Source organism: Mytilus trossulus, chromosome 7, assembly GCF_036588685.1.
Source record: "Mytilus trossulus isolate FHL-02 chromosome 7, PNRI_Mtr1.1.1.hap1, whole genome shotgun sequence".
Taxonomy (NCBI): domain Eukaryota; kingdom Metazoa; phylum Mollusca; class Bivalvia; order Mytilida; family Mytilidae; genus Mytilus; species Mytilus trossulus.
This window is the reverse complement of record NC_086379.1, coordinates 29,271,689-29,288,066: the sequence shown is the minus strand read 5'-3', so window position 1 is coordinate 29,288,066 and position 16,378 is coordinate 29,271,689. Positions and strand designations below refer to the sequence as shown.

The following is a 16,378-nucleotide window of genomic DNA, read 5'->3' as shown; positions in this document are numbered from 1 at the left end:
ATCAGAAGAATTGAAAATAGTGAGTTGATTCATTGATGTAACCGACAGTGAGATTGGTACTGTCATGTCTTAAATAATATTTAAGACAAAGGAAAACAATATTTTTTAACAATGTTAAAGAAAAATCAAAAAAAACAAAAAATCATCAAGACCATAAAAATAACCCAAAGCAATGAATATTTATACAAGTTTCTAAGCATAGTCAGAAAAACTGGTTTAAATAAGAAGCTGTTGTAGACCAAATTACATAGAATGTTAACATTTATAGGTCACTGTGGAACATAAACAATGAGCAAAACCCATACCAGATAGTTCTGACCTGATATATTACAACATGAAATAGTCCTTTACCAACTCGTTTATATGAGCTGTTTTGATTATTTGTCATTTAGTTGTAAAGTAAATAAAAGTAAATGATATACACCCTTGTGAATTTATCATTTCAGAGACAGTGCTAATGATGGGAGATTTGTTTGGTAATGCTACAGAAATGATCAAACTCTGGGAATTGTTTATCAGACCTGGTGTTTTAGAAACTGTCTTAAATTCTGTCAACACTCCACAGGTAATATATAATTGGATTTGAAAACTTAACTAAAGGATAAGTTAGGTTCATGGCCCTTTGTCTTCTATTTAGATTCATTAATAATTAGATTTCAACGTTTTACTGCATTAACTATTTTACATTACAGTATTATCAATGAAACAGATTTTTTTTCATGTGCATGTTACACAGATGTGAATACAATGTGAATACTGCACATCTATGTGAATCCTTTACATTTATGCAAGTCCAACACATTTATGTGAAGGATATGTGAATCATGTACAGGTATGTGAATCCAACAGTGTATTTTGCAACTAAGACTGGTATTTTTCTTTTATAAAAAAAATAATTTGCATACCATAGAAAAAAAGTGAAAAAGTCGCACGCTATCGCATGTTTGCACTAAAATACTGATTCTCAAAATTAACCTGCATTTATCATATTTCAGATGACTTCACTGTTTGCCAATGAAAATATCACAGCAGTTATGATGTCACTGTGTTATACTGGGAACTTTTCACATTACTTCACTGTGCCAAGTTATATCAGCTTGGACATAAAACAACTTAAAACAGACTTCTGTGCATTAGACCTAATGAAAATAGCTTCAGAAATTAGCCATGAAATGGAATCTGTTGAATCAGCTATCACTGAGGTAAGTCCATTCTGTTACTTTTTTTTTGGGGGGGGGGGGGAGGGATTTGATGGAAAACTTTCATAACATCAGAGAAGATAATGATGAGCAATTTTATCTTTAGGAAGCTGGACTGTCCAGTATATACCATTGATATCAACAAGAATATAACAAATTGTTATCAGATAATGATAGGTTATGTGGGCAGGATTTCCTAAACACATAGAGATTTCAAAAATTTGATATTTATAGAGAATAATTTGATATTTAGACACAAAGAACCATGACCCACTTTCCATGCACATACAAAAAATTTATTGGGATAAAGTGAATTTGTTAAGTGAAATACATAACACAAATTATTTGACCTAAAAAGGTTTTTATTTCTCACACACTTTCAATGAAAGTATTTGCTATGATCAAAATAGCTGTCTTATTTCTATCACACCATGCTGTATATATCATTTTATATTATGCACATAATGTGAAAGCATTTGATCAAAATATTTATTTCAGGCTTTCAGTAATACGTCTGAGATTGGTTGGGATATCATTTCCAAGTTTCTAGGCATTGATCAAACCTTGACCAATCAGATGACAGCTCTTATAGAACATCCACCTATGTTGGAGTTGCCTAACACTTGGATGAATGAATCTTATTGGATGAACCTGCTTGTACAGTATACACAGAGCAGACAAGATCAACAGGATATTGCTGCAGAGTAAGAACTTGTTTATTTATTTGAATTTAAAAATGAATATCCTTAATTGAAAATTAAACTATAGATTAAAAAATGATCTGTGAAATGTTATTTGATATTAAGGAAAAGTGGCATAAAGGTTTCAAAATAATGAGTTTCTAAAATCCTCATCCTGGAAAGGGTTTAACAAGTAAAATAAATGTCCTTATTTAAAAGATCTTAAAATCTGAGATTTTGCTGTCAGAATTTTCTTCTCTAAATTATTCAATTTTTTAAACAAGTAGCTGGAAAAAAAATTGATGTGGAAATTTGTGGTATATGTTAAAATTTTATTATTTTTCTTCTGATTTCAAAATAATGTTAGGAGTGATTTTTTATTTAAATTTCAGGCTTCTTAATTTCATGAATTCTCTACAGCCAATGTTAACTGAAGAGCCATTTTTATCCATGGGACATATGCTGGACACCTATCTACAACTGCTATTAGATAATCTTCAAGCAGTTAATTCAACTACACTGACTTTGGATAATATGTTCAGGTCCATTCCAGCTCTATCTGACATTTACACAACTCTAAAAATAAATGATAGTGTCTTGAACGAACTCTTTATGTCGCCTATGAAGAATCCAGAGGAATTTTTTAAACTGATGTCACTAACAGACCCGTACAAATACTTCTGTGAAGAGGAAAAGCACTGGCATATTATATTTGTTGTGAATGCTGATACACCTAGTAAACTTTGCTCTGGAAACACTTCTGAGATTTTGGAAGATTTGATGAATAAATTGAAGATTTCAGACTACATGAGTGCCATGGAAAATGCAACAAATTTACCAGACTGGGCAAATATCATTAAAAATTCTATGAAATTGTCTGAGACCATAATGCAAATGATTTCATCTGATAAAATAAAATTTGACCTTTCTAAAACATTGACTACTTTATCATCATATAATAATACTGACTTTTTATGGAATTATTTATCTTTGTTTTCACAATTGGGTACACAAGTGAACAGCACTAGTTCTGAAACTTGGGGTGAACTTGATTCAATCTTTAAAAATATGCAGTTGGCAACGCAGCTGACAAACGTTATTATGGATAAGATTTTGACACCAGGAAATAAAATTGATTTTGGTGCCATTGTAAGGAATACCAGCGTTGTGACAGCTTTGCTGAAATCTATTGACTTAAGTTCTGATTCTGTGAATGGATTATTTAATGGATATCTTAGAGCAGACAAGGTATGTTCATTTAGATGGTATTTTAAAATTTTTAAAGGAATATGAATAAAAATTGATGAAGGGTGTACATCAATGGCAATCCTCAAGAATGCGATCAGAAATAAGAATGTTTACATGTATTGAAAGGTTTATTATAATTTTATCTTTGAAAAGGGAGATAAAAGATATCATTAGGCAAACATATTAGTTAAAAACAAAAAGACAATTCCATGGCAAAAAAAAGCAAACTAAAAAATAATCAAAACAATTGGTATACAATGCACAACATTGAAAACTAAAAAACTTAGCAACATATTGATTTATACAAAGAAAAAGAACTGAAAGATGCACAAAATTAGTTGACCATTTCAAAAGCATACTCATTAGATAAGAGTGGTCAATGGAAGAAGCAAATGTGAACAAAAACGGAGCTGATTATTCAAATATCTAAATTCTTGTATTTTGTTTTCCAGATCAGTCAGTTTTTAAGCATTTTAGGAGATGGTACTGCTTTAGAATACTTCCTGTGTGATCAACAACAATGGCATGACATATTTGATTTCCCTCCATCTCTAAACCTGTCTAAAATAATTACACCATTATGTCAGAGCAACAATACAGATGTCTTAGTTATGTTGTCAGAACAGTTGCAGCTACAGACAGTTTTACCACTGGTAAGATAGAAAAATATTTCCACACAAGATTATTATGCGCTTTGAATTAACTCCATACTTTTGAAATGTTTACATTGTAACTTTATAAATTGAAGAAAAAAAATGATGCTTCATACACTGTGGATATCAGATAGAGAAATTGATGAAAATAACATGTTGTTTTTTGTTTGATACTTTTAAGATGATAATAATGTCTTTTTATATTTAACAATAAAACTTTTGCTGCAATGGTTTTATATAAGCTATATTAAAGATGCAACATTGATTTTGCTATAAGTGAAATGTTTCAACTGAAATTTAATAAACAAACATCCAGTCAAAAATTGGCATGCAAAATAATTAAACTTTTGTCTGTCATAATGTTTAAGAAGACACTTATACTAAAAAAAATCTGCACTTTGGCCGGGATGTTGACTCTTTGAAACATTCTACATTTCCATTCTCAAATTTATTTGTATTTTTGTTTTCAGATTGCAAATATGAGTGCTTCATTTAATATACAGACCTTCTCAGGGGATATTGAAAAATTAACAGCAAACTTGATGAAGTTGTACAATGTGACGACTGCTGATTTTAGTGGTGTTGACCTTGATAAAATATTTGATGTCAACATGACAGCGTTTATGACAGCTCTTCAGACAGAATCAGAAAAACTACAAGGACCATATCCAGATATGTATACCAAACTGTAAGTGTTATCTTTATTCTGATTGGTCAAAGCTTAATTCAGCCTTTGTCATTTATGTTTCATTGGTTAAACCTAACTGTTTGCTGGCTGTGTAGGTATATGCTGGTATATCGTTGTAAGCATGAAATTTACAACTGGTGCTAGGAAAAGTTCCCATTTAATACATATCTATAATTACATTTTCTATAAAGAGACTTGTGGACATTTTTCAAGTTGATTTCTTGTTTAGTAGTGAAATATACATCTAGTAGAAGTGATCTTTGCAAGGAGGGCAATTCTTACAAATATTTTAAAAAGCACTTATGTATGTTTGAGAATAAATTGAACCATCATGGTAACTAACTTGTAAAGTTGTTTTTTTCATTTTTGACCGCTTATGTCTTATGTTGTATTACAGGGTAGAAAATGTGTTGAGTTCTTTGATAAATATTAGTGACCCTAGCGGTAGACTTCCTGTTTACGTCTTAGCTGCTTCCAATATATGGATATCAATATTCAATAGACAACTGACGGATTTAACATGTAAGTATATTAGTTTACTGTACTCAGAATTCACTTGAAGATGCTTGTTATGTGTTGTAATTATACAGACATATATTTTGATATAGTTTTATAAGAACTGTTTAGTTAAAGGATATTTTGTCCATTGATTTCTAAGCATACAATTGTATTCTGTTAAAAGAAGTATTTTTATACATGAAAAATATCAATTTTGAAATTAATAAAATTATCTGATTATCTATCACTTATCTCAATTATAAGACAACCAGCATTTTAGCATTTTAGTTTTATGACTTGTTTAAGGTGGGACCTAACACTACAGGGAGATAACTCTGTAAAGTCAGCTAAATGTTTCAATTACGTTATGAACATTAAGTTCTCAATGATCAAAATTGGAGTTTGTCAAATTGCTATATAACCAGTGTAATATTTCTGTCAAAACGGTTGGTTCAAAATTTTCAAAATTTGTTATATTATTTATTTAAGTCTCAAAGTACATGAAGTAAATACTTTGACAAAATTTTATGAAAATTAAATTAAAGCAGCCAAATTAATTTTAGTGAAAGTGTTGGGTACCACCTTAATAAACCTATGAAAGAAGGATGAAACTTGATGAAATTTTGATATTTACAGATAAACCAATGAATGTGTCAACTCTGTTGTATGGGTCTAACGTTGGTAAGGCAGTCAATATGTTGCTCCAAGATCCTTCATGGATTGATGAACTCTTTGATGCTCAAATTGATACGCAAAAGGTAAATTATTAGTCTGGGAAGGTATACTTTACTTTTCTCAAATACCAGAAATGTTGTTTCACTATTTTACATCTTTAATCATGTCACTTATGTTTCTTTATGAATAGGGGAGTACCAAATTTTAGAGTTTAATATTGAAAAACAACATTGAGTCACGGAAACCTACATGTTATAGTTGTTTAAAAATTCTGGTATGAACAGGCCATTTGTTAATATAGTTTACTAGGCATTTGCTAATCAGTGATGTCAGCCATTAGACCATCATCTGTTCAAATTTCCATCCAACTATCATCACAGTTTTTACAACAGTAAAGTAATATGACTTTTATTTTGTAGATGTCTGAATTACTAACGAATAATTCAGCGTCCATTTGTACTCAACAATTCTGGGAAGATGTTGTTACCAGTGGCAATATGACTGCTGTTAAAAAAATATGGGAGACAGTTTGTGCCTTAAATGAAAGCACAATTGTACAAGAAGCAATGTCAGGATTTGTCAACAGTTATCTTTTCCAACAGCAGGTAAATGGGGACAATAATAAGTGTTACCCTTGTCCATCCATACATCCTTTTGTATGTCCCAAAATTATTTTTTTGTTTACTTTAAAACTTTGCCTCAACCAATTGCAAAAATGACGAAAATATTGCACCATGTTAATAATCACAAAACACAGATCAAGTTTGAATTTGGATTTTTGTCACTTTTGCTGTCTCTAAGTTATGCCCCTTTATGATGGAAACAATGCTGAATTTTCTAACTTTAGTTTTCCTCAACCAAATGTATTAAAACTTGTACACATAATATACAGATAAAGTTGAAAAAGTGGCATCATGGTTGCAGTTCTCTAGTTATGTCCCTTTATAACCTTGTAGGCAAGCAAGGGCATCATTTGTGTCCTATGAACACATTCTTCATTTATTTTTTGGTTTAAAAAAAAAAAATTGGATGTGGGATATAGGGGAAAATTTTGGATGTGGGATAAAGGGGAGTTAAAAAGTGTGATCTTGGAAATAGAAGGAGAAAAGTGGAATTGGGAAAATTTTATAAAAAAGAGGGTTGTGGGGACATGATCCCCTCAGTGTCCCCACCTCAACAGTACTTGCACTATGAAAACAAGATGAACATATCAAATTAGGAATGTCGTTCTATACTCTTTTCTTGATAGAGGAGATACTGTAGACATATAATTATTCATGGAGAACTATTTTTTTTTGTTAATATAGCTTGCTGCATTGACTGAAGAAATGAACAAAGGAATTTTGAACATATCAACACTTTACCCAAATCTGGTGGAACTATCAGGCATTATAAACAACATGATTCAACAGACACCAGATGTCAGCAGTGTGTTTAATGTCACATCATTTTCAAGCGTGTTTGAAAGATTAGGAATGATGCTTCAACAACAACTAGGACAGAAATTGACAGATTGGTAAGAATCACCTAGACAATAATAGCCTATTGAATGATTACTTAGAAAAATCCACAGAGTTGATAATAAGAAATATTTTATTTTTTACAAATTTAGAAATATAAAAAAGAAGATGTGGTATGATTGCTAATCAGACAACTCTCCCCAAAAGACCACATGACACAGAAATTACCACTATAGGTCATTGTACGGCCTTTAAGAATGAGCAAGGCCCATACTGCATAGTCAGCTATAAAAGGCCCCAAAATGACAAATGCAAAACAATTAATACGAGAAAACTAACAGACTAATTTATGTATAAAAATGAACGAAAAACAAATATGTAACACTTCAACAAAAGATATTCACTGAATTACTGACTCCTGACTTGGGACAGGCACATACATAAATAATATGGCGGGGTTAAACAAGTCAGCAGGATCCCAACTTTTCCCAAAACCTGGGACAGTGGTGTAACAGTACAACATATGAACAAACTATAAAAATCAGATGATAAAGGCTTAACTCATCAGATGGATACAAACAGAAATACTCAGTGTTTCAGAAAAAATAGCATCTGCATCTGCATAAATTATTTCTGATTTAACTATTTATTTTTATAATCATTTATTAAAAATCTTTATTGATTATCAAAACACTTGTTTATTGAAAGACATTTTATAGTTATTTAAATACTTATTATTATTAAAATAAAATTATTTTTTGAAACTTCAGGACATCAATGTTCCTTCCTTTGTTGCCTACAGCTGATGAAACATTGGTTAAGGCTACACAAACCTTTAATGTTATCCTGAAGGAAATCAACAGCAGGCTGATGCATATGCAAGGTTTGTACAATTAATACAGGAATATATTGACACCTTTGACAAATGACTGGTTGAAATGTAAAAAATAAAAAAAGCTGTTATGGCAGACAGCAATTGTGATTACAAGCTCCTGGCTTGGCACAGGCGCGTAAAGAATAATACAGGGTTATAAACCCTAACCCTCCCCATAACCTGGGACAGTGGTATAACAGCAAAACATTGTTAAGAACAAACTAAAATTTGGAACCCGGTTTTCCAATTTTGAAATATCAATCAAGCACACCTCCAACAGATTTTGTGTCAATACATCACATTTAGTCAGAAGAAATCATGACCTTAATTATGATTTTTTACTGTTTAATTTTTCTCTAAAAACAATACTTTGACTGAAATAAAATATCTTGTCTGTTTCTAGGAACTGTTAGTCTTTCAACTCTACTTAAGAATTCAACAGAGCTAGTTGATATATTCCAGTCCATTTTTAACATTGCAAATAATGGAACACAAGCTGTTGAGTCTAACAATATTGATATTTCAAAGGTAAGTTTAACTTAAATATTTGAAAGATTTTTATCACTTCTTTTGTATGAACTCGGTTTAATATGTGCCCATGAGTTTTAACATTTCAAATTTAAAAAAAAAACAATATTTTTATTAAGGCTATATTTCTTTTTAATTTTTATTACCTACATGTCGGTTTACTCAAAAGTCCTTGGTATTGATTTTGAATTTTTCATGAAATATTTTTTTATTTTTGCAAAAAGACTACATAATATTTGGTAAGTGTAAATAGTTTTAAAGTATTTAATCTTTTCTTTTTTCGTTATTTCAGCTTTCAGAAGTCATATCAACCTCAACCTTATTCACACACCTCTGTGAAAATAAAACCTTAGCAGATTACATCACACCTGAAGGAGTTATCTCCCCTATAGCAGCAGATCTGGGGAAGGTCATGTGTATATACCCAGAAGCCTTCCTTCAAGTGTTGATGGACCAGAGTCAATCACAACAACTACAAAAACAGGTATGCACTGACTGAATTGACTACATTTTCAGTTGGAGTTCACTCTTCTGGTTCTTTTTACTACATACCCGGGAACAAGACATTTTAATGTATCATGGATTCATTATTATTTGTTGGAGACCAATTTTCGTGGGTAAAGGGAAACAACCAAAATAATAACACATAACAAATTTTCTATATAGGGTTGTATGGAGACCTCCGCAAAACCACGAAATTAGATATCCTCAAACATGTTAGTTTTCCTTAATCCACGAAAATTGATACCAACGAAAATAAACGAATCCAAAGTAATTGATGAAACGAAGGTTTTGACTGGTTTTTTTTAGCTCACCTTTCCTAAAAGGAAATGTGAGCTTTTCTCATCACTTGGTGTCAGTCGTTGTTGTCGTCTGTCGTCGTTAACAATTTTTCTAACATCTTCTCCTCTGAAACTACTGAATGGATTTGGATGAAACTTAGCATGATTGTTCCTTAGATTATCCTGCACAAAGTTTGTGCTTCGATTTTTGATCCTTCAAAAAACATGGCTGCAGTTACTTAAAATAGAACATAGGGGTCAAATGCAGTTTTTGGCTTATATCTCAAAAACGAAAGCATTTAGAGCAAATCTGACATGGGGTAAAAATGTTCATTAGGTCAAGATTTATCAGCCCTGAAATTTTCAGATGAATCAAACAACCCATTGTTGGGTTGCTGCCACTTAATTGGGAATTTTAAGGAAATTTTGCAGTTTTTGGTCATTATCTTGAATATTATTATAGATAAAGATAAACTGTAAACAGCAAAAATGATCAGCAAAGTAAGATCTACAAATAAGTTAATATGACAAAAATTTTCAATTGACCCCTTAAGGGGTTATTGTCCTTTAATGACAATTTTTCACAATTTGTTCATCATATTTGCTAACTTTAAAAAATCTTATTCTCTAAAACTACTCAACTAAATTCAACCAAACTTCAACTGAATGATCAGTAGGGTATATAAAATAAAGTTTGTGTTTTATTTTCTATTTCTTCAAAAAATATGGCCGTCATGGCTAAAAATAGAACACAGGGTAAAATGCAGTTTTTGGCTTATATCTCAAAAACTCCAGCATTTAGAGCAAATAAGACAAGAAGTTAAAGTATTTGATAAGGTCAAGGTCTACCTGTCCTGAAATTTTCAGCCGAATTGGGTAACTGGTTTTTCAGGTATAATGCCCCTGAATTGATGATTTTAAAGAAATTTTGCAGTTTTTGGCTATTATCTTGAATATAATTATAGATAAGCTGTTAATAGCAAAAATGTTAAGCAAAGTAAGATCTACAAATAAGTCAATTTGACCAAAATTGTCAATTGACCCCTTAAGGAGTTATTGCCCTTTAAAGACTTTTTTCACAATGTGTTCATCATGTTGACTTACTTTAAAAAATCTTCTCCTTTGAAACTGCTGTATCAATTTCAGCCAAACTTAGGCTAAATGAGTTTCAGAGTATCTAGTATAAATTTTATATTTTATTTTCTTGTATGTCAAGAAACATAGCTCATGGCTAAAATAGAACATAGGAGAAAATGATTTTTTTTATTGCTTTTGAAGAAAATAGGACGATTCAAAGAACATTTAAATAAATTGAAAAGCCAAAATAATCATTGATGAGAGATTTAACCAAAAAAATAAAGGTGAGTGATTCAGGCTCTTGAGAGCCTCTTGTTTAACTTTCACAAATGATATTTAATTCAGTTAATAAAGAAAGATTTTCTGTTTCATAGATTATGTATAGTAAAGACAAGTTTTTTAAAATTGCAACTTTTGTTGAAATTTTTATTTGAAGATTGAGGAAATCTGGAATAGTAACTCTTCAAGTGCTGTTGATTGGATGAACATACAACAAAACATAAACAACTTCACTGTGTTGTTGACTGCACTGATACAACAACCACCAAATGTAGACAACAGTTTAACAACCATGCTAGATGTATCTCTGTTAATGAAATCATTAGAGGGAATGTTCCAATCTCCGCAGACGTAAGTTTTTTGTATATTATTTGTATATTATGAATTTACCTAATGGTATTCTGCATGAACTGAATTGGTTTATTCAGTTTAGACTGTATATACTTGGGCAAATGTTTTTGTTACATACATTTCTAACTTTAATTGACATTTTTCTATGTTCTGGAATTTATGAAAACAGATCTGACACGGATAAAATCTATTCAATGCTATACCTTTATTGATTGAAAATTCATATAATTTCATCATTTATGTTATAAGTAAAAAAAATATGTTACTGTTTTCACTTCTATAAGATTTGTTCTTTTAGTCTAAATGTCCTTAATATAATCATGACAACAACATTACATCTTTTTGCAGGATATTTGCTCTAACTGGTTCCTTGAGCTCTTTGTTGAACATTCCAGTAGATACCAGTATTTACCCATACTACCTCACATGGCAAGAAGTGTACACTCAGATGAATGCTGTTATTGGTAGTCTGAAAAGTAAGGAATTAGTTTCATAAAGAAAGATTTAATAACTTTGACATAAATATTCACTTTTGAACAATTCCAATATTTTCAGACATCCTGATCAGGATTTTACAGGGCATCAAACCTACATCAAAAAAGAAGAGGATTTAAAAAAAAAAAAAAAAAAGCCCAATGTAACAACATATTTATAATGTTTAAAACACAAAAAAGTGTCAAAAAGGATATGTGGTCTGATTGCCAATTGAACAATTATCCACCATACAGAATGTGGCATACACAAACATTCTTTTGTGTGCCCAATCCTCCCTAACCTGGGACAGTGTTTTTTATTTATTTATTGTTTGTTTGCTTTTAGTTTGTTATACTTTATGATCTTCAAGTGATTTGCTGATTCCCCCGTTTCAATGCACATAGAGGCGCTTGCCACACACATGAGCTTTGACTCTGGAGGCTCACAAATCAAATAGAAGTTTGCTTTCATTATATTGCATGTTTTATATGGTAGTATTTGCATGATGCTGCATGATTTTTTATGTGATAGTCGGTTAAAGAGCTCACCAGAGCTCATGTCTTCTATGTTATAATGTATATATATGCTGACTCTAAATAAAATTTACTTACTTACTTACTTACTGGTGTAACAGCACAACATGAGAACAACATGTTTACTCATAGTAAACTTAAAGCATCTGTTGACCTGAACTTGTCATTTGTTATTAAAGGAATAGTTGAATTTTTCCATCATTGTTGAAAAGAGCTGAGTCAAGCATATAATTACAGAAAACTTATTGTGTTTTAGATTCTCCTTCAAACAGTAATGGAGCTATCCAGAATTTATGGAATGCCATGCTGTCACTAGACTCACATCTGAGTGTCATTCAGAAAAATGCTTCTTATGATGACCTTGTAAGTCTATTTTTGTTTAGAAAACTTCCATGTATTAATTGTACACTTTATATATAAAAAAATGTGAAAAAAGACTTATATAATTTTGATTTTGATATCTTATGAGCTAATTAGGGTACATTATGTTGAAAAAATCTCATTTAACAGGTTAAAGTGATCAAAATGCCTAGCTTTTTTACAGCAAGTTACTTTATACCAGAAAATCATTTCTAAATTATTCTATATATTTTTTTGAAACTTAGGTAGCTCAACTTGGCAAAGATCCAGAATTACAAAGTAAGATATGTGATCAGGATCAGATACAGATGTCTGCTGGCTCAGATTTTACTGAGAAAGTTTATAATGCTTTGTGTAGACAGGATCCTAAAGACTGGAACAGAAGACTTGTGGATACAGGATTCCCAGAATATTATGGATATTTCCTGTTGACAAACATGGTATGTTTCTATAGACTTGTTCATATAACTGAAGATGAGTCAAAATTCCAAGCAAATGAGCGTCTGAAAACAATTTTGAATCTTCAAAAATAACTCCATTTCTGAATCAGTTACAACAAAATTTATTTTTGAATGAGTTACAACAAAATTACATGCATTCAACTTAGTGCATACAGATTAAGTTTGTGTTTTGTTATGTGTGTAAACTATGAATTCTTTATTGCCTTCTGTAAATATTAAATATTGTGAAATAAAGTTTTTAAGCCATTTCTTTGTTCAAACATTTTGTATATTCAAACAGGAACAAACATGACCGATATAAGAAAAGAAAATAAAATTTGATTAAAATATGTACAAAAAAATCATTTAGAATTAAAAGAAAGGAAATCTGAATATATTTTTAAGAAATTATGAAAAATCATTAACATGAAAATGCAGGCTTTAAGAAGGATTTACCTTTGAATGTTTTTCAGGTGCAAAACAGCTACAGTAATACCTCAATGTCTGAGCTACTGAATACATTCATCACTCAGATTCAGAGTCTGACTACAAGCTTGAGTGAAATGAGTGAATCTGACCTGACTAAATTACAAAACATTCTTCTGGGAGATTTAACAAACCTCACCATTAGTCAACAGTTTTATCAGTAAGTAAATACCATTAATGAGTATAAACTCATCATAGATACCAGAATTAAAATTTTATATTTACGCCAGACGTGCATTTCGTCTACAAAAGACTCATCAGTGACGCTCAAATCAAAAAATGTTAAAAGGTCAAATAAAGTACAAGGTAAGGAGCATTGAGGATTCATTATAATTTATTGGATAGCAATTTTTGTGGATGTTACGGGTATAGGTGAACCATAAAAAACCCACAGAAAATAAATAAATTCACATTACCATAGATAGAAAACATGCAAAGTACAACCAGTTTTCAAGAATATCCTATTGTGTATCGGACACAATTACTAGGTGGTTTTATTTTTTTTGGGCTACATATTTTTTTTTATTAATTTCAACAAAAACACAGTCTTTTAAAATACCGGAAATTAATTATCTTAATCCTGTGATGGCATGAGAGGAACAAATGGGGAAAAAATAAACTAACACCCTTAAGGATGTACACCTCTGAGGAGCCAAAAATTTCTAGAATTAAACTTTTTTTCTAAACCTGTTTTTTGTGTTCATATGACTTTAAAAATTAATTGGTGAAGAAAAAATCATACGGTGGTGCACTTCTTTTTTTGCTACGGCCCTTTGAAAGTACCCAATTTTCATGATTTTCCCATTTTTCATCAGTTTTTACCTATTTTTGGGCTCTAATCATGAAAAAAATCACATTTCCACAATTAAACTTTTTGTCATACTTTCAATAAAGATGAAGGGGACCAATCTGAATAAATTTTAATTTCAAAAACTATAGGTAGGTGTTAATATAAGAAAGTTTTATCATATTTTGATGCTTTTTTGTGTCAAATTTACCATGTTGTCAATTTTGTAAATTTGTGATTTTTCTCCGTTTTAAGTACAAATTGCATATTTTTTCAACTTCTTTGTTATAAATGATTGAAAACATACATATCTAAGAAATTTGAAAAGAAAAAAGGGATGTGGGATGTACATGTTTCTGGTAAAATCATTTTTTGTATCCCTCACCTATTTTCTCGATATTTTGGCTAAAAAGACTGACTCGATTGGTAATAAAATTTGAAAAATGTATTACTCAAAAACTACTCATTGGAAATACCCAATTTTTTTTACAGAGTTGAGTTTGATTATTACATTTTTTAAATTCATTCATATTTTAAACTTGTATCTCATGTTTTAGACATAATTCCAGAACGAGATTTCAACGAGACTGAACGAGACTGAAATGTCAGAAGAATACATCCTTAACAGCATTACTTTTAGGATATTATTAAAAAAAAAATCTATCTATCAAACTTTACCATAAACAACTATAAACTTTTATTTTATAGGTCATTTAATTGGTTGAACTTGATTGATAACACTACTGAAGGATGGCTGTTAGGAATGCTGAACTTTGTAACAGAAATAAATGTCTATGTAGAAAGACAGTTTAGTGTGCTGAAAGGTAATTTACTGAACAATGTTAAAATTTCAAACTTTCAAAATCCTCATTAAGAAATATTTAAATTTGATGATGATATCAAGTTACATTCTGGCATTAATTGTATTCAACCAGCTACTGTACAGTATATTTTGTAAAGTTAAAAAGTTATTGTTATGAAAGACAAAGGATGTTTTAAAAATCCGACTTAAAAACTAAAAGAAATATGCAATACTGGGATGAAAAAAAATAAGCCTGTATTGATTTATTCAAAGCAGACTTTTATAGTATACCATAATTATGTGATTAAAATCAGATGTACTGTGCTAATAAAACATTATAAATTTAGCAAAGGCCAAAAAACATATTAGGGACTTGTATCCTTCATTGTTAATGTACAATTAGTTCTTAAACTATGTCAATTATTCTAGGTATGGGTGCAGAAGTGCCATTGACTCTCCTATTACCGAATAACACAGCAGTGGCACAACTGTTGGAGGCCACTTTTGGAAAACAGACTGCTGCCACTCTGCTAGCTTCATATATGGCACCAGAAAGATTTTTGGAAATCGCTTTCTCAAATTCCTGGGAAGAGTATGTTTGCAAAGATGCTGCCACATTTACTGACACATTTAGAATTAATCCTGACAGTGGCATCAATATAACCCTACTACAGCACGACCTTTGTGAAGATTTGTCTAAACAAGATTCTACAATTAAATCAATACTGCAGCGTTTAGATATGTCTGCAGTTTTTAATGCTGTAAGTAAAGATTAACAGATTAACAGAGTTGTCATCATTGATCAAATTTCAAATGAGTTAAAAAAAATGAGAAAATTATTCAAGTTTATATGATCTAGGAAAATCTAATAAAGTATGTGCAATCATATGGCAGATTGACTTTAATAGAACTGTTTAACAGACATTTTGATAATTTTTCAGTTTAATAATTGGATGATGGGTAAAACTGTGTCCATGGGAACAGCAAACAACACAAACTTATACATGGCAATACAGCAGAAGATAGAGGAGTTTGTTGCCACGGTAACAAAAATATCAAATGTGACCTTGACAGAAGATGGTATGGATGCTTGGTTGACTCCCATATGGACTGCCTTATCAACACTGAGTATGCCACAAGATAGGTAAAATTGATTGTTGAAATTAGTGTGATCATACCAGTGAAAGATTAAAAAAATGTATTAATGTAGTATCCCACTTCATGATACAGTTTAAAGGGAGAAGAACTTTTATTGATTTAAGAATTTATGGATTTTATTCAGTAGGCTCAAAAATTTCAAATAGATTTATTGGAAACATAGCTTGCATTTTGCAATGCTTGTCATTTCTGTTTCTGAAGATTTCATTGATGACTTCACACAAAGTTCAAAATATATAAATTCATTCATTTAAAGATGAAAATGTTTTTGGTTTAGTAACAAAATGATATAAAAGCAATATAGATTTAATCAATAAAGATTTATATTTTAACAAGAGGTGAAAGA

At 30.7% G+C, this 16,378-nt stretch overlaps 1 protein-coding gene across 1 annotated transcript in view; it reads left to right on the top strand.

Moving 5' to 3' along the window:
* LOC134726332 (uncharacterized) overlaps window positions 1-16,378 on the top strand; it is a 98,834-nt gene that overhangs the window by 33,479 nt on the left and 48,977 nt on the right. The window contains exons 32-52 of the mRNA XM_063590732.1: window positions 447-565; window positions 996-1,202; window positions 1,698-1,903; window positions 2,272-3,127; window positions 3,580-3,780; window positions 4,251-4,468; window positions 4,866-4,990; window positions 5,603-5,724; window positions 6,061-6,246; window positions 6,949-7,157; window positions 7,872-7,984; window positions 8,379-8,503; window positions 8,796-8,987; window positions 10,799-10,992; window positions 11,341-11,468; window positions 12,256-12,362; window positions 12,605-12,799; window positions 13,273-13,445; window positions 14,781-14,896; window positions 15,304-15,635; window positions 15,816-16,018. Coding sequence (XP_063446802.1) covers window positions 447-565; window positions 996-1,202; window positions 1,698-1,903; window positions 2,272-3,127; window positions 3,580-3,780; window positions 4,251-4,468; window positions 4,866-4,990; window positions 5,603-5,724; window positions 6,061-6,246; window positions 6,949-7,157; window positions 7,872-7,984; window positions 8,379-8,503; window positions 8,796-8,987; window positions 10,799-10,992; window positions 11,341-11,468; window positions 12,256-12,362; window positions 12,605-12,799; window positions 13,273-13,445; window positions 14,781-14,896; window positions 15,304-15,635; window positions 15,816-16,018 — 4,327 coding nt within the window. The remainder of the gene's footprint in view (window positions 1-446; window positions 566-995; window positions 1,203-1,697; window positions 1,904-2,271; window positions 3,128-3,579; window positions 3,781-4,250; window positions 4,469-4,865; window positions 4,991-5,602; window positions 5,725-6,060; window positions 6,247-6,948; window positions 7,158-7,871; window positions 7,985-8,378; window positions 8,504-8,795; window positions 8,988-10,798; window positions 10,993-11,340; window positions 11,469-12,255; window positions 12,363-12,604; window positions 12,800-13,272; window positions 13,446-14,780; window positions 14,897-15,303; window positions 15,636-15,815; window positions 16,019-16,378) is intronic.